The sequence below is a fragment of the Wyeomyia smithii genome, chromosome 3, assembly GCF_029784165.1.
Source record: "Wyeomyia smithii strain HCP4-BCI-WySm-NY-G18 chromosome 3, ASM2978416v1, whole genome shotgun sequence".
Classification (NCBI taxonomy): domain Eukaryota; kingdom Metazoa; phylum Arthropoda; class Insecta; order Diptera; family Culicidae; genus Wyeomyia; species Wyeomyia smithii.
In genome coordinates this window covers 95,951,288-95,970,177 of record NC_073696.1, presented here as the reverse complement: position 1 = coordinate 95,970,177, position 18,890 = coordinate 95,951,288, and the positions used below count along the sequence as shown (strand labels likewise).

General features: G+C 36.0%; 1 protein-coding gene across 3 annotated transcripts; it reads left to right on the top strand.

Annotated features, from left to right (window-relative positions):
- The first annotated feature begins 975 nt into the window (after positions 1 to 975).
- LOC129732633 (sarcoplasmic calcium-binding protein 1) lies at positions 976 to 18,879 on the top strand. 3 transcript variants are annotated; one of them, XM_055693655.1, is made up of 6 exons: positions 976 to 1,045; positions 1,434 to 1,522; positions 9,885 to 10,051; positions 11,366 to 11,446; positions 16,739 to 16,891; positions 17,039 to 18,879. In XM_055693655.1, exons 2-6 carry the CDS (start codon positions 1,471 to 1,473, stop codon positions 17,159 to 17,161), a joined length of 576 nt encoding a protein of 191 aa, XP_055549630.1. In that variant the 5' UTR covers positions 976 to 1,045; positions 1,434 to 1,470; the 3' UTR covers positions 17,162 to 18,879. The 3 variants fall into 3 exon arrangements, with proteins under 3 accessions (XP_055549630.1, XP_055549631.1, XP_055549632.1); XM_055693656.1 differs by lacking the exon at positions 976 to 1,045 and adding an exon at positions 1,067 to 1,142; XM_055693657.1 differs by lacking the exon at positions 976 to 1,045 and adding an exon at positions 1,076 to 1,094.
- Positions 18,880 to 18,890: the final 11 nt, after the last annotated feature.

Below are 18,890 nucleotides of genomic sequence, written 5' to 3'. Positions count from 1 at the left end.
ATTTTGAATTAATCGAATAATTTTCAATATCTAAGAAAACACGTATTTTTCTTTATTTGTCCATAGTTCTCCAGCAAAAACCATTAGTTCATTAAAATGTATGACTAATATTATACAATTGATTCTTTGACAACAGTTCTGTACTCGTTCATTTTTCGCATCCTCATGAAGGGACATACATTGCCTGCTTCACTAAACTTAAGATGCAGTCATAAGACAAAAAAATGAAAATGAAATTAGTTCGTGATAAAATAAACATTGGTCAATGTAATTATAATATTGTTTATTTAACAATTATTGTTGACAAGTATCTTCCAGCTGGTCTTGAGGTACGATGCTGGCCTAACAAGCCAGCCATCGTAAGTTCGAGTCCCGGCTCGGGAGAGACTGTTAGTGACAGTAGGATCGTATCGCTAGCCCCGCAATTGTCCTGTACACTTAACGGTTGGCTGCGAAGTCTGAGTATAATAAAACAGAAGGTCGAGTTCCGAATCGGAATGTAGCACCAAGGCTTTGCTTTTGTTGACAAGTATTGTTTGTACATAATGTTCTCATATATCAATATAATGCTTTTAATTTGGTTTAATTTTTAACTGATTTCCAGTTAACGAGAATGATTGAAAGTACTATTTAAAAGTTCGACGTCTAGTGCTGATGGTACTGCTTAAGCATCCTTAAATATTTCCACTGGAACATCATATGCTGTTACATAGGTTCAACCTGATAAAGTTCCCGCTACATGCATGACTCACACGTACCAAGCCATGTGCTCTATCGCACCGACACCTGTTGTGATTACAGGGAATTTTCGTAAGGCGGACCGTTTCCCGGCCAATTCGCCCGGCGGACTAGCTTCCGAAGCGCAGCATTGCGCATACTCGGTACGTGGCGATCGTTTTGCCAATCGGCGCGCTTGATGCTCATTTCGGGCCTGGTCGGGAAATTTATTTATCAGTTAGTACCCCAACAAACTTTTTAAAAAAGAGCACCACGAAACCCAACACTCGAGATTGTTTTAGTCTTCGACGGGAGTTGGTTTAGACAAGTAATAGCCTTACTCTATTGTCTATGCAAGATAAAGATTTGTTTGCGTGGTACCTTAAGTGAATGCAATTTGAAGTGCATTGTAACCCTGATTGACCGTTTGTGATTTAACCTATTGGTGTTGTGGGTGCTTGACTGTAGTTTGAACGAAACAAACCTGAATTGAAAAAGAGCTACAGTTATCGTTAGCTAAGAACAAAAAAGCTTGGTTTAAGCAGGCAACAGTGATATTGCATTGGACCGTTGTTGAAACCATGAACATGCTTGTGTTTTAAAGTGTGGATTGATAGTTGTGCTTTTTTTCATAAATGTTTGCAATTGCTCTTTTGCCTCCAATAATGACATTTATTTTTTTTCTCTTTATTTTAATTTTCTTTCTTCGGTCCCAGTTCGTTCAATTGAAATCTAAATTGAAAGCTTTTCAAAATGAGTTACTCGTGGGATAAGCGTGTCGAGTTCATCGTTGGTCACATGTACGGTATGTATTTTTTGGTGATTAAATTAACGTTACAATGAAATGTGTGCAACTGGCAATTGTTTCTAGTACGAACGAATTATTTCAACAGTGATCTGTAAAGTTTTAGGTGAAATGCTCACTTACCGCGTGGAAATGCTGTGTTGATAAGTAAATAGGATCGTAACAATTGCACTGAGAATAGTTCGGTAATAACTTTATATGCCACATGGAAAATGAATAGTTGAAAAACGGAATCTTTGGTATTAGATTGGTGTTTCTAAACTGTTTTGGTAGAAAATTTGCAGTATTCAAATTCGAAGAGCCTTCTTTTTCCCATGTGTAATAGTTTTTTTTTTTCGTTTAGATTGAAGTAATAGAGCATTTTGCCAATTTATACCCTCTTTCTCTAATGAATATACCATGATTCGGACAGCTTTTCACATACCCTGTATAACGAATGTTGTGAATGAAAAAAAAATGCTAAAAGTGAAAGTACTAACGGTTTTCCTTGCCATATACAATGCGTCACGAAATATTGGCAATAGCTCAATAATTTCCGTGAATTCTTGATGCACCGCAGGGGTTGAAGAGGTAAAATAATGTTATTCAGCGTGAAACACAAAGAATATAGGGTAATCATTCCTATATCCATCTCATCACTCGCATTTCACCTCTCGATTTTGTCGAGTGGTCCAAAGTTTTACTTGGAAAAAATGGTAAAATTTAACGGAAAATCGAACAAATAAAAGTTAAATAAAGGTGTTGAGATGAATATAGGAGCGAATACCCCATGTGTGCTAGGATAAAATTACTACGCAAATTTTTCATAATAATAATAAAAATGACACGTGAAAAGATTTGTATTAGTGATCTATCTCACATGCATTCAAGCGCCCGAAAACCCATTGAAAACGTACTAAACAAATGTCACGCGTGTTTGATTATGATTTTTATTAGCTGCATAAATAAAAATCACGTGACAAAAAGAAACAGCCTTACTTTTTAATGACCCTTAAAACAGTCGTTTAAGACCACTAAGATTTAACGTAGAATAAAGAAGGGGTTTTAAAATTAGACATAGAAGGGTTGAGTTGTGAATGCGAAAGGTTTCCTGTAAAGAATGCAGCCGGGGTAACAAAAACTAAACTCACATAAGAACTGGTCATCTGATGAATAAACTGATGCTAATTTTAATTTTCAACACCCGCAATTTAAGTACACGAGCGTTACCCCTGGGCAGTGAATATGGTGCGAGGAATTCCGTCCGGGTACCTATTAATAATAGATCTCTTTCTACTGCCTTGGAAACAATTGTTTGAATTTTGAGAAAAAAGGTAGAATGTTGCAATCAATGCTCGGAATTTAAAGTCTAAATATAAAACTACTCTTCCCTTGCTTGATAGAAATCATAATATGAAAAAAAAATATAAAGCTGCATTGAGAATCTATCCAGCTGCACAATCGGTGAATGCAGAATTGCTAACTTTACTGCGTTTTTAATATTAAAACACTAAAAGGAGCGAGTGTCCTGAACGAGTTACCGTTTTAAAATAAACATCACAATCGATTTTTTTTAAATTATTGTATCAAAAGAGAAGAAAAACGACGAATGTACACAGCTACCTACTTCATAGGCCACAACATTTGACCTTTTGCTGATTCAAGCAGCGCAAGCAACGGGAAAACACCGAAAAACCGAAAGCCAAAGCACCGCAGGCGTGTTGACATACGGCAGTATTAGCGGTCCACCTGTTGCACTAAAATACGGTTTTATTTTCCAGTCCGGTAACGACAAACCCACTTTTTCTAATTGTTGTACACTGAGGTTGTATTCCTAGGGTGAAAGTCTGGAAACCAAAAATTAAAAGATTCCATGCTCTGTTTGCGTACACAAACTGGGTTTGTATTTTTGCCAAACTGGTTTGTTGTTTTTAATTCGTCAAGAGGAAAAGGGTAAGTTCGCCTAGCGGTGAGGAACTCCAGTATACGTCCAGATTTGTTTATTGAAGTTGTGAAACTTAAACCATTGGAGAAGTTTCTAGAAAACAAGCGCAAACAATATACACGCAATGTTTTCGAAGAAAGCTCATGCCTAATCAAGTGACATCGAGAAAAAATGGTTCTTGATAGCAAAAAATGTGAATATTCCAGCATCGAATGCCCTGCGGTCTGTGCGACGTGGAGCGAAATAAATTCTGACTACATGATGAAGGCATATTCTGACAAATTTAATTATTGTATTACAACGCTTCTGTTCCTTTTCGCTGCCGATTACTGGGAAGACAAGCTGGGTGTAACAGACAGTTGAATTGTTATTATGCAGAGGATCTATTTTATGGCTCTGATTTTATGTAACAGTGCGTCCAGAAAGTATTCGGCCAGAGGAAATTAGTACATTCGAAACACAGATTCTTAGCGATACTGTTAGGCTCCTCCTATGAAGTAGACGTCTTGACGAACACTTTTTGGGCTCACTGTATGGATGTAATTAACAAATATTACTTCAACACACAACGCCAGTGGTGACATTTCAGCTGTGGTAATCAAATTTTAGCTACGACCATGCCAACTATGACAAGCCAACACCCTTCTTTACTGTTCCCTCGTGCTTATCTTTTAACTCAGTAGAAAACATCTGTTTATCACAAACCAGTAACTTGTATGGCACATGCATAAATTTTAGGATTCCATTGGAAGCTAACAAAAAAAAAGTTAGTTATTTTTTCCTTCTTCTCTGTTACAAGCTGTAAAGCGATGTTTAATTAAAGCAGCACAATTAGATAAACGCAATTATCAAAAGAAAAAAAGCAGAAAATACGTAAAAGATAAATTAGCTTTGAGACCCGTGACGAAATAAATACTTGCTAGAAGTTTTACTGTTTTTCGGCCATTACTGACTAAAAAGTAATTCTCAGTAACTGAGAAATTTTATTTTCTTGCGACAATTGCCCGAATCTCGGTGCTCCTAGAATAGATGAACCGTTCTTTCATAGAAATCGTTTACTATTTTTTGTTTTTGTTTTTTCGACGGAATGTTTTCCAAACATGGTCAATTTTGGTATCAACATGGTTCATAGAATTCGATTTCACGCAGTTGTGAGAACATTACAAGCAGTATTATCGATCCAAAAATCATTCGTGTAATACTCTATTTTCTATCTCACCCGTTGCTTAAGGGCCTGACGTAATGCCACATACCAAATATACCTGAACACAAAAAGACATGTTCTAGCAAATACCTACTTGATTCTACAAATAATTACTGAAATCCTTCTATGGAAAAAAGTCAAAGTGAAAAATAGTCAAAGGGTCTTAGATTACATACTACCCATGTAGGTCTCACAATTTTGGATCAGTTTATCAGTTTTAGTCATTCTCCTACCTACTTATTTTTTTGGAGAAAAACAGTACAACTCATTTTTGGCTAAGAATAGATATTTAAAATAGTTTTTTTGAGGATCCGGACTGAAGGAATGGAGAAAGCATCTACTTCATACAAAAGAAAGTTACAATAATGCAAAAACCTTGAGCAAACTGCGTTCACAAGCGAAGATACAAAACAAAATAAATATAATAAAAAAATATAATCGCATACCAGTCCCATTTGTTGTTTTGTCATTTTTGAGTTAACTAGCAGATTCCCTCTTTTTCTTGCTTTACTATCGATTAAAAACACAAATAAAGAAAACAGATTGAAAACACAATAAAGAAACACCATTCAGTAAACAATACGAAGCTGAATTTAGGCTATGTATGAAATTAATGAAGTTAACGTGGAACGGGATGGAATCCGAACATGGGAGGACTGATGGCTCCCTCCAGCATACTACCGCATTCCGGGAACGCCTCATAAAAAAACCGTTAATTTTTCGACTAACCTGCAATTATTTATTGTTAAACTGATAAACCAGCACCAGAGCACCTAATTCAATCAATTTGTACGTTTGATTTATTGTAAAACCTTCAAAACGTTTTAATCTTGCTATTTTTCACATCACTTTTCTTTCTCTCCGAGTGTTGTTGATATTTTCACGCCAGTAACACCGGTAACAACGGCACGTAAGAGTCGTGTAACCACTCAAACTAAGTATACTTTTCTTTTTACGCTAATAAACTTCGCGATCGTAATTAATTTTCGCGAAAAATCAGCCGAAATAGGCTGCATCTTGCCTTTAAAGTGTAGCGCCTCGCGAAATTCTGGTTTTAAGCTTTTTTTCTAGTTTAAAGTTAACTGCGTGTGTCAAGTTTTGGCCCGTATTGTCCGCACTGTCAACAGTAGGCTAATATGCAGAGCAAATAGTTAGAATTTGACTATGGGAACTTCACATTGTGAAGTAGATATGTTTTATTTAATTCTGATGTGACATGCATTAGGTGGTTTTATCTGGTTATCAAGCCTTTTTTTACGAGTAGATGATATGACAAATACAAAAAAATATATATTGATATAAACACATACAAATGTTTAAACTGATGATTCTGTTGAATTTTATGGCATCAAAAATAAAATAATAATCTGGTTACCATGTTAATAATGATTAAACAATGTTTGGACACCGTCCCGTTTCACCTTAATAAAGCTCGCCCGCATATCTAATCGTATTCATGAAAAACTTCCGACATACCTACACCTCAAATCTTCCGATGTACTGTCAATCGATCGTCCTTAGCTACAAGGTTAAGGCCTTTTTTTACAATGACGATCAATCAATTTGATAGCATATGCATTTCGGCGTTCTGAGCAGATTTGAGTTTTTGGATTGGTTTTTTTGTCTTCTTCCTTTGGTCACATTTCAAACTTATTTCTTCGCTGGATTTCGCAGCATCACTCCCTCCATCGTCGAAGGAATTTTCATCCCAATCATAATGTTTTTCAGCACCGCCTTTTAAATCATAATCTCCTTCTAAATTTACACTCTCTTCGTCATTGTCGTTGACTTTTTGATCAAATCCATTTTAAATTGAACGGGAATAAATTAAAATGTTCAATAACAAATCATATTTATCCGTCTTTTGACAGAACACGTAAGTGTACGGCAATTGCGAAAAAAAATGACTACTGAGACTGATAAGCGATTATTTTGCTACTCGATGGCCCAAATAATCGCATATCAGTCTCTACATTATTTTTCATTGCAATGTGCCCGGAAAAAGCAATGATATGATAGAACAGTTATACACTCGAAATAATTTTCACGTTATAATTACCGGAAAAGTTATGTGAATATTTTTCAATGTCATTTTCACGTAGATTTTACATGATTGTCATTTGAGTTCATCATGATCTGGTGAGATGATTTATCCTGTGAATCTTATTCGGTAGACATTTGCGTTTCATGTGATTTTCACGTAGAATTCAACTATCGGTAAAGTGGGAAGCATTTGATTAACTGATAGCTAATACGTTTTATAAAACGTAAAATTTTCGATTTTGGTTTCCCAAATTATTAAGAGAGAAAATAGTTTTCAGAATTTATCGAAATATGTTGCTTGATAAATCGCACGGGCATGCAAAATCGCCAATTCAAAAATGGGTTGAACGACATAAAAACTAACAAATATTAGGACATTCGCCGTTAATACTTACTGTTAGCTGCAACTGTTTATGTTCAGTTAACTCCTGGATTTTCCTTTGGTCACATTTAACTGAATCTGTGTTAAACCTGTAAGCTACAGATTCGATGTCGAATTCTTATGGTTTTTCTAAATCTCACTCATTGGCAAGTCATCGGAAACTCCTTTTCATGTTCAGCGACTGAATTACACACAGCTTCGCCATTTTGATTTCTGTATATTTCCGCACAGAGCGTTCACGCTATACTTCATTCTGTTCGACGTTTCCAAGTTCTCGTAGATACTACGTGATAAAACATAGTATGCATGTGATTTTCACGTAGGTATTATGTTTGTCACATAAATCATGCAAAACGACAGAAAATTAATTAATACAGGAAATTTCACGTAACAATAATGTGAAAAATATTTTGAGTGTATCAAAGGTTTACTTCATTATGTCGAGAAAAAAAAGAATAAACCACACTCATCAGGTAAAATCATCAAAACAAGAAAAAAACTTTTAAGCGTTGTTTTCTCAACCCGATGATTGGGAAGGATGGGACTGATATGCGAATATGGGCAGTGCTTTCGAGAGCAAAGATCGGAACAAAATAAAGACTATGCAAAGATATAATTAATTATTGCAACAAAAGATTCAATTCAAATTTTCACGAATTCAAAGAATGGAAAAAAATATTTGAATTATTAGGATTCAACTGTCAAACAAGAATCATAGTGCTTTCGATTTCTCATAATTCATAGTGTAAATGACATTAACAATATATTTCTGCTATGAAAAATTTAGAGATAGTTAAAAAAATAGTTTTGTTAGTTATTTTATTTCTAATTTTTTTTCTTACCAATTTTTTTTTTTGAGTCGGTGATGTCTGGGAAAATTAAAAACGTTAGTTTAATTTTTTGAATTACAGTTGTCATTCATTGAAACATTCGCTAAAATATTAAACAGACATTTGTGCATCTTTGATGTATTGAACTAAAAAAACTGAAAGTTTTAGAATACTGAGATTACGAATTAGAGAAAAGTAGTTGAATAAATCAAATCTAAAAGAAGTTGGTTGAATAAACGCACAATAAACCATTTTGCTTGCAGTTTCTGCCCTTCTCCGATAGCAAATTGACGTTTATTTCTGCCTATCCTTGTAGCCAGAGCAGTATAAATCACGCTAATAATCATGGGTGCACGTCCTCGTGATTGAAGCCCCCCTAAAGCACATGAGCAGCAAGAGAACAACTGATTGAATATCGATTAAATAATCTAAAACTTATTTTCTCTGTTTAACGAGTGCACTTTTACGTCTCATCATAATATTCGATTTGTTATGTGTTTAACCAGCATCATCGGATTCGTACGATTTAGTGAAAGCAGACCATATCGACTGGCGCTTTGTCTACGCGAAAGCATGTTATTGTTCATTTTACAAAACTCTCTCAAATCTTTAGGAAATTTTTTGAAGGAAATTTCTTTCATTCGATTAAAATTAACATATGCATTCACTATTGTCCCTTTTTAGGATTTTATGCTTACAAAAAATTGCGTACAAAAACTAGTAACATTATTCAAGTTAGTAATGAAACTTTGATTTTTAATATTTTTATTAAGTTGGCCTTTCGCCACCGAGTAGAAAATTTTAATATAGCGAATTGGGTAAATTTCTATTTACCCGTCATATCAAAAATATTTGAATTTTATAATTGTCTTGAAAAGGCACAAAAAAACTGTAGCATTGCATTAAAACCGATACGGGATTAGAAGCAGTAACGAGGAGTTATGTCCACAACCCTATCGGTTATTAGTTTGAAGGTAAACAATTTGATATATGTTGTTACCACTATCACACGTGTCTACTTTCTGGTCGGTCAACCGGAGGTGAGAGGACTCCAGCTACCTACATTATTATTATCCTATGTAATAGTGCATCATGAATTGTGGATCAAACACCAGGCTAGCGTCTTTATCGGAATTTCCAACCTCGCCGTGTTGGAGTTTTCCCACGTTATATACGCACGACTCGTCTTTATTATCAGCCATCATGCTTGGCCGAACTTTAAGCATCGTAAATATTAATAGTGAACTGCTCCACAGGAAGCTGCAGCTGTACCAGCTAGGTATTTTCAAATTAACTCAAGCTGTTCCCTCGGCACGCAGCTTCTCATTCCGATAATTGAAAGCCTAAAGCGAGAGTCGGCCGTTTCACTGAATTTTGCTCATTTTCGTGCATCTTCATCACACTACATTAGCCGGCCAGTATATTCATATCTTCAGAACACGCTGTCAGAGTTAATTTTCCAACTTTCCTTGCACAGCAAGTGGCACCAATCATAAATGTGGCACGCTTCAAGAGTCTAGCAGAAAATATCGATGCGGCGAACGGAGACATCAAATTCTCGTTAAAATTTCATTACTTTCATTGGACTCATTTACAACCTATTTACGTTGTAGAACCGTAATCGAGAGTATTTGATCTAATTAAAAAAATACTGTCATGCTATCTGTAAAGTAAAAACATAATATTCCAACCAACTGGTTACAATTGATTACTGTGCGGTTACCAGAGCCATTATTGCGATTTTCTATTAAAGTGGAGATGTGATAACCATTATTATCGAAATGCAATTACTCGGTGAAATGTTCACATGACACCACTTTATAATGAACTCAACAACCGATACTACTCACTGCAAGTTGCACACATATGTTGCCGGCCACTAAAATAATTGTCATAAAGTGTGCCATCACCCGGTTGCCAATACCATTGTCATTACCCCGATCGACGCAGTTAATTAATGACAACTTTCGCTCCGACAGATTTGGACAACAATGGCTTCCTGGACAACAACGATTTCCAGTGCATGGCGCTGCGTGCCACCGTCATCGAGGGTAAGGGTGACATCAACCAGGCCCGCCTCACAGAGTACCGGACCATCATGAAGGCCCTGTGGGATGAAATCTCCGCCCTTGCCGATTTCGATAAGGTAAGAACATCGTTCAAGGACCGTTTAGCTGCTAAGTATCATACGTCTTCATCAAACACAAACGTTTTCTTTACCATGGCAACCGAAATCTGCAATCTGGTTTTTAATTATCAATATACACGGTATCTAAAGTTTTTTTTTGTTCAAAGCTGATTGAATTGACATTCGTTGTTAATTGAGTCAAGCAGTGTTTTTTCCCAATGCCAATATAGTGAATTTCTCATTTCTCTCGAACGCTGCTCGAAGCGAAATGCGTAATGTCATCGCCAGTTTTCGAATAAACATTTTTCGAGGTTATCATCATAAAAACTCATGTTACTGGGAAATGTTTGATTCGACTAAATGTTGGCCTTAAAGCTTTTTGAGAAACCCACTTTGCTTGCAGACTATTACACTACGTGCATTTTTTGTCACAGCTTTGAGGTTTTTTTCTCTATTCGGGAGCTGAATCTCGAAAAATATGTACCATAGCAACTGATGCAGTGTTTAGCTGCGATCACAGTAAAGTGAAAAGGATTGAAATCAAAGAATATGTTTGTTTAGCTGACTTCGGTCAACATCAAAACATATTTGTCGTCGTGTGTGGTGGTTGCTAATTGATTTAATCTGTCGACAAACCATTGCAATAAGCTTTCTTTTAATCTTTTATATTATAAAAGGTAATGAAAAACATAGGAAAGTAATTATGTCGGTTGCTTGGCTGAGTGCTTTGAATTTTTTTTTTATATTTATTGCATGGTTTCCTAAGATAGGGTAAATAGGTAAACACAAATTGAATCTGAAAATTAACAATTCCTGCTTTTTTCATAATAGCAAAAAAATAGAATTGCTGAACTTTCGAAAAGTTTTAATGCTGTAGCTTTGTGTAAAACGAAAATTACATTTATTTCACTTGTTTCAAAATTTATTAATATACGGTTGGTCTTGTTCATTAGGATAGACAATTTCGAAGCTAAAGAAAATAGGCTAAATCGTTCAACCACTTCCCTGAATCTGATAAATTTTGTGTACCCTCTGAAACACAATCATTTTATATATTTTTATATTTTGCCAAGGTTTTTCAATTGTCAAATTTACCTGAAACAACAGAAACATCAGCTTTCTTAATATGACTCAATAAATACAAAGAATAGTGCCAAGTCACGTGATACACTCACTCGTCCCTACCATTGCATACATTTATTGAAATGCTTATCATCGTTATCAAACGTTTTTCAGTCCCTTCAGTGAATCCACAAAACAATACTATACAGAGAATATCTAATACACTGTCTAATGTTACTTTTTGTTTTCAATTGCTTTTCCCCCCAACAGGACGGTAAAATCACCACCGATGAATTCAAACAGGCCGTCAGGCAGACGTGCGTAGGCAAACCCTATGCCGAATTCCCCAAGGTAAGTAACCTGTGCAGCGCCACGCGTCATACTATATACGTACCGTAATGTTTTTGGTGAGAATGAACTATCGCGAGAGAATGCCAATACGCCTGCAGAGTATTACCCCTTTCATCTAGTATACATTCTGCAGTGGTACACATTTACACTATAATATTTTTCTGCATAATAACGCAGTCCAGTGTTACGATCTGTGAAAATAAAAGTTGCATCTGCTCAAAACTGCTGTTTATTAGGGAAGGTAAGCTGATTGCTCGAAATATCTAGTACCTACTGCTCATTGATACAGGAGCATCACCATGCACGATCACTAGGGCAATTAGTAAATCGAGAATGTCAAACAGACATGTTCAATAATTAGACAAATGTTTGACTTTTTCAATAAAAAAAGTGAATGAGTTTCTGGCTGCATTCGCCAAACCTATTAATCTATCGATAAAAGGTTTCATGAATCAAATTATACAATCATATTTATTCGGCGGTACTATATGTACCAGACATGCAATATTTGGCAAAAAGCCCGGACTCGGGAATGTATTGTTTACGCGAATCCAATAACAAGATAAATAAGCAGTAAAATTTTGTATCACTTTACCAGTTTATCTGGCCTTCATTGTTGTCTGCCGGGAATTAGGTTTTTTTTCTACGAAATGTTTTTAGCACAAAGCAGAGGGAATCATTTCGTTGGTTTCGTCTCCCATTTCAGAGCAAGGTGCTGTCATTGTGGCACATTGTCATTCTGCTGTTTTATATTGTTAATACTAAAATAAACTTAAGTAACGATAAACCACACATCACACAATAGAATTTTTTAAGATTTCCTTCAAGATAGAATTACTTCGATTTTTTTGTCAGCAGCACACACTGCGAACTAAAAACCAATCTTCGTACCTACAGCCAGGCTTTGATAACATTTATTTGCTATTTCCGGCTGAACGAAACAATTTCTGCAATGGCTCTTTCGACATTAAATCAAATGATCATACACTGGTCTTATATTCAGTTGTCGTTGGTGTGGGAAATGTTAGAGATGTGATTCTACATCAGCCTCTGCCGGCTCAGCAGACATTCAAATTATTCAAGAAAACGTGTTGAATTATGTTGTAATCTATTTTTAATACTATCTCCGCATTATTTTTAATTGGGCCTCGAATAACATGGCATAGAAAACTCCCCTTTCCGCTTGTTACTCGGCGAATTTTCTGGTATTACTCACAGCCATTCGGCACAGGGTTCGTTACGGTTGCAACAATCTAGAGAACACTAGGAACCGCAGAGAGACAAAATATACTCTCATTTTATTAACCTAAACCAAAACGGCGTGGGTACTCCGTACACATCAACGGAAATGTTCAGATTGTGTCAGCCAGCAAGGTGAGCATTTTAGCGGTACAATCGCGCTGATCGCCCGCGCTTCATCCATTTCCCGTGACAACCCGTCATTAAACTTGGTCCGTATGTTACGCCGACTGTTGCAGGGTTCAAATTATTCGTAGCCGTCTTGAGGTATTCTTTTAATTTGCTCCTACATCGATCTTCATTCGCTCCCCGGGTATATATTCATAAAATTCAAAATAACACAGCACCGGCCACTCGAGTGGAACCGCCGCTTATTTATTATTTTGATACAAGGCAGCGACAATGAATTGCCCTGTGTGATGAGTAACGACTAAAATACGGAAGAGTTTCTGTCACCCGTACGATCACCATTAATTTGTAGCAGTTTTCAAATCATAACATTTTATTCACCACTGAAAAACCAAACCACGGTGTTACTTTGGTTTGGACGATGGAGACGCCTGGTGAGCGAATCCGTTCTGTGGAAGTGGTTAATTTTGTTCGCAACATGTGCTCCTCGACTGCACACAAACTGCTGCTACGGAAGTGGCTTTTCGGCTGTGTTTACGTGTAAACAATCTTTTAATTTCTGTAATAAATTTAACGAATGAAAGCTGGGCAATAAGCATGCAACCGATAACGGGTGAGAAAACGTTTGTATGCGCGTTTGCTTTTGCACGCCGGACAGTGAACTGGCTCGATGTGGTGCTCTTCGGTTAAAAAACTTTGTACATTGGAAAACAATTTGGACAAGGTTTTGGAGTAGCATAAGAATGCAAGGAGAAAATATCTAGATCATTCCGGTCTGATTCTTTTAATATTCGATTTCAGTCCAAAATCCGATCTCAAAATTGGTCCATGTTGTGGCGTCGATCTAGTTCCATAATTTCATCTAAAATTTCAGATCCAAACAATCGTTACGGATTTGTCAGAAAACCTTTCAAATCTGCCTTCAGAAACTCATTCAGAATGCACTCAAGCCCTTGCAGTGTAATAACTCCAATTTTACAATACGTGAAGTACCTATAAAAAATAATTTCAAAACTCCTTCAGTTGTTTTTTCAGTTGATCCAACAGCCAATTAGTAGCTATAAATTTATTCACAGCAACAAGAAGTTAATCAGTTTTTTTTTGCGCAGCCCATGCACGTTTCGATAGTAAGCCGGAAAAGATGCACGATGGTCGTAATCTGTACCGTACCGCATCAAATTTCGAACAATTGAGCTATGAGGTAACTTCTTACAAATCAAGGAAAAATGAGTTTTTTCATCGACCCTTGAGCTCAGAATTTCCCGTAGAAATTTGACTTTTTTCAACTTCGGATAGATACTGCGTCCACGTACAAAACTAAACTAACTTGATGTAATTCCCTCTGTCAAGCGGCATCCATTGGGGTTCATAGAAGTATTGCCAAATGATGGAAATGTCATTGAATTTCATATTAAGTCGAGAAATGTTCAATTTGTCAAATGATGCCATATGGCATCATTGGGTTGATTCGGTTTAAGGTTGTAACATGTAGGTCATTTCACTTTTGTGGCAATTGAGGGCTATTTATATAGATTTTAACTTGTTTTGTATATGAAAATAACGAAAATTAAGAATCCGGCTTTGATTCAAATTCCGAATGCTTTAACGTAATCGCTAGGAGATAGATAGGCAAACCTAAATACTGCTTCAACGCCTGCTGATTCAATGAAAGTGGCCATACAGTAAAAACTTATACATCGCTGGGCAAAGGACATTCAAAGCGACGAAATGGTATATAATAATACTTTTTATTACATTAGCTATAATAATTCGATTAAAATCCGAAGTGTTCGAAGTTTTAGACTGTTCAAAGCTTGAATCAAAACGGTATATAAGATATTTGTTGAAGAAATTATATATTCGCAATCAAGGTACCACATCGAGTTTACACACACATCGATAAATTGCTCACATTTAGCCTTATTTATGAGTATCAGTGTAGCGCTAGGAACTCAACGCTGTTATAACGGGTGACAACCAAAAATTTAAAATTTTTTAAGGCTCTCGCTTTAACTTCACAACAAACACACTCAGAGAAAAATGAGAGTATGTATACGTAAATGCTCTCTAAATCAGTATTTTTGTTTTGTTTTGTTTAGGCATGCTCTGTTCTGTTCAAAATGGCGTCGAAACAAGGAGCATTGTGCAGGCGCATTCTGCAGTCCGCCATAAACTACACAACAATTTTGGCAAAAAAGCTCACAAAAGCCGTTTTTAAAGCGAAATTATGAAAGTGAAAATCTTCCGGCTTCGACTGTGTATGATTTCCTGCAAATTTCAGCAATAATCCGCTAGTGAAAGACCGACCAGAGTAGTGGACGGAAACAGACTTTTTCCTTCTTGTCTAAATCATGCTTCAAGCCTAGTGGTTTGGCTATCAACCAAGATGTGTACCAGAACGAATGTTTGAACAAAATTGTAATTTAATTTCTTCCAAAACACCGTTGGTATGTGTTTTGGCCAAGTAAAATATCATCACATTACGTAAAAAAAAAAAAACACAAACGTTCCTGAACAACCACACGACTCCATTTATTCTCCAAATACACAAACACAACAAATCTACCTCAGTGTCAAATAAATTTGGTAGTAGAAATAAATGGAAACATTACCTATTCTCAATATTCATTCACCTCAGTATCGTCCAATCGAAGATTTCTTCGGGATTTTAAGTTCCTGCGGTGCAAAAATAACTCGGAAGGCTGGTAACGGACCTTTCTCCAATATCTTTCAACAACCTAATTGATGAAAGATGTTAGAAAAAACCTACCGTTCAAAGTAGGAGTTTCGATTCCCACAATTGTCCAGGAAAATCCAAGCTCGAAACAATGTTTTTCTTCCCATCTTTCGAGAAACTTGCAATATTTTCTCGCTAGACAGGTGCATTCAACACGTCGAAAATAATTAAATACAAAAATCATATGACGACGGACACCTGGCAATCAAGCCATTATCATCTCAAACCGAGTTCAATACATGCCGAGCGATATTATACGCCACTCGTGACTACACAATAAAAGCCGCAAAATATTCGCAACGTTAATGCATGCGCATATAAAAAAAAACAGATTGACAGCCTATTAATAATATGTCCCCACATGTTATTTTCATTCGTAAAAAAAGATCAACATTATTGAGTCTTAGCATATTCAGGACAACCTTTACGTATTTTGGAGCATTTTCAATCGATGTACAAGCAGTACAAAAAATACGATTTTTCATTGACTATTGTTGATTCGGCATATCAACACAACATATGGCTAGTATTGAGGCACCTTGTACGATTCTTCACAAACCGTTTTCCTCATTTCCGTCGTGTGTATGATATGGGTGTGGCATTTATGGGCTGGAATATCTTATCTTTCGCAATAATTTGCCTTGCTACACTACCACGAAATTGTACCACGAGACACATTCCGCAATGCTGTTGATGATTTGTGGTTTGCTCTCCCTGATGCCCACAGCATACCCACCAAGTTTGCAGAAAATTGTACCTGCATCCACACGAAACATAACGTGAGCACGCCTCAAGCGAATAGGAATTTGGTATCGAACGTAATATTTTTTCTCACCTTTGAAGGCGTCATATATTGTTTCGAATTGAAAAATGAAAGAAAAATATAACTAACCAAATTACACTACTGTTTATTTGATATAGTGTCGAACATTTGGTTATTCGATAAATCACAACTTATCTTCACACAAATAAGTATAATTTTAACTTTAGTTTACGCTATGTGTGATGTCGTCAGCATCCAAGCTATTGCTCTGAAAACGAGCGTATCTATTTGGGGCCAATTCGTTCAGATTCTCTCAGATACAGAAGTTGAAATTACCGATTATTACCAATTATTAATAATATTAGGTGCAAAAGTAAATTTTGCGTATGCTCAGAAAACTTATTATGATATGTTTAATTTGCAGGCCATGAAGGCTTTCATTGATGCCCATTACAAGATGATGGACATCAACAACGACGGTCTGGTCAGCATAGAGGAGTACCGTTATAACTGTATCACCCGGATCGCCGTCGATGACATCAAGGTGATCGATGAATCTTACAACTCCCTTGTCAGCGTAAGTATCTTTTGTCATCGTTATTATTCGACCGTACTTTACCGTTTTTGAGTAACCGAATAGTGAATTGTAGTTTGACCAACAATCAATAAAAAAACCAACTAACATTTATTCTTCTCTCTGTTCATTTTCTTGCTGTACATCCAGGATGAGGACAACAAACGCGGTGGAATCACCCTGCAGAGATACCAGGAGTTGTACTCCCATTTCATGGGTAACGAGAGCGACAAATGCCCAGCCATCTATCTGTACGGCCCGATCCCACAATAAACCGTTTAAACCAACATTCGAAGATTCACCACCTTTCGCAAACCAACAATGAATACCACCAACCAAGCGGCTTTCGCTTAACAGTAAACTAACGACACCAGGTTTAAGTATTAAGCTTAAGACAAACCAAGAAAACAATGATGCTAGAAGTGAGAAAGAGGAAAGCTTCTAAATCAACCTCTCGACATCAGACAACATCTTGATTCGAATACTAAAACATCCCAACTGACTAAATAAAGCAAACATCAAAACCGAAAATTCAATTTTATTTGTATACGAGATTTGCAAGCAGCAGCAAACTACCGATCTCTAGACATCATTGACGATTCGGGCACAGCAGCATCTCGAATCGTTTCCTCTTTCCAGTAAATGTGGTAGTTTGACCATTGGTCCAAAACCGGTTCCATTCCAACTAAAAATCGAAGCGGATAAGCCGTGTTCCCGACTACAATATCATATTCTGCGGACCAATGGTACTCTTCAGAACAAAGGGAACACAAGCACCCACGTTTACGGTGCATAATGTCTAACGAACGTGAAGGATGCCGCGCATCCATCTAAGATCACGCTGGCATCCATCAACCAGTACTTTAAGTACTTTTTGTTAGGCTTATTATTCTTGCTTTTTTCAGTTTCGTTTCTATGTCGGTGTTGTTTTTTTTTATTTCTGAACCAGCTAGGCGAATTTGTGCCTGCAAATTGCCTAAGCCCGTTCCTTACTCTTACTTTTTCTAGATTATTTTGTTCTACTTGTTTGAATTTGTACATAAAACCAAGTGAGAATCAATTTTAATGTTTGTTTTTATTACTAGACCGTAGCTATTGAAAATTGAAAAGTTTTACTTGTTCTGAAAATATACTAACTACTAGCAGTAATGCAAACACTATTTAATGTTAATGATTTTAGTGAAACTACTATTCTTACTCTAATTATATATGTTCATATATATGTTAATAATTACGGTGTTTCAAAATATTAGCTTTAATTGTTTAAGAAATATTTCTCGCCTCCTTCTTTGAAAGTTTGAAAATCTGTAACAACATCAACAGCTAGCACACTAACATCGTGCAAATAATTGAGGTTATGTCATAATGTTCGTTTGTAATAATACCATCAAGATCAAGAAAATAACATCAATCTATTAACATTAAAGAAGGTTTGTTAGTTTTAAAACTTAATAACCAATAATTAACTGTTAAGTGAATGAAAAGACAGAAAATGTTTAAAAAATAGCTAGATTAAATAATTTGTAATTGTTACTCAGTGTAGGAATCTATCTTCAACCGAAAAACAACAATAAAGGTGAAACTACTCTTATTTCGTACTTTCAATATACTACTGTAATGTTATTAAAGTGCACTAGATTAAATGCTTGCAGCAAAAAGCAGTGATTATTTCCTGACATAATGAATCTTACAACTAACGTGAGCTACAACATCTTGAGCAAGTGAATTATAAATAGAATTTTGCTGGAAATAACAACTCACTAGAGAGAACAAGTTTGACCACAAGAAACATCTAACTATGATGAAACAATACGATTGCGAAATACTTTGCCCATTTATAATCCTTTTATCGCGTGTGTCGTAGTGATCCCTTTGAAGAACAACAAAAACAACAAACAACAACTTTATATCAAAAGCTTTAACAAATAGCTGAAATCTTTTAAACTTTAGAGAAAATTGATACCAAACTATTTTTTTTTTGGTTCGAATAATCACTGTTTTT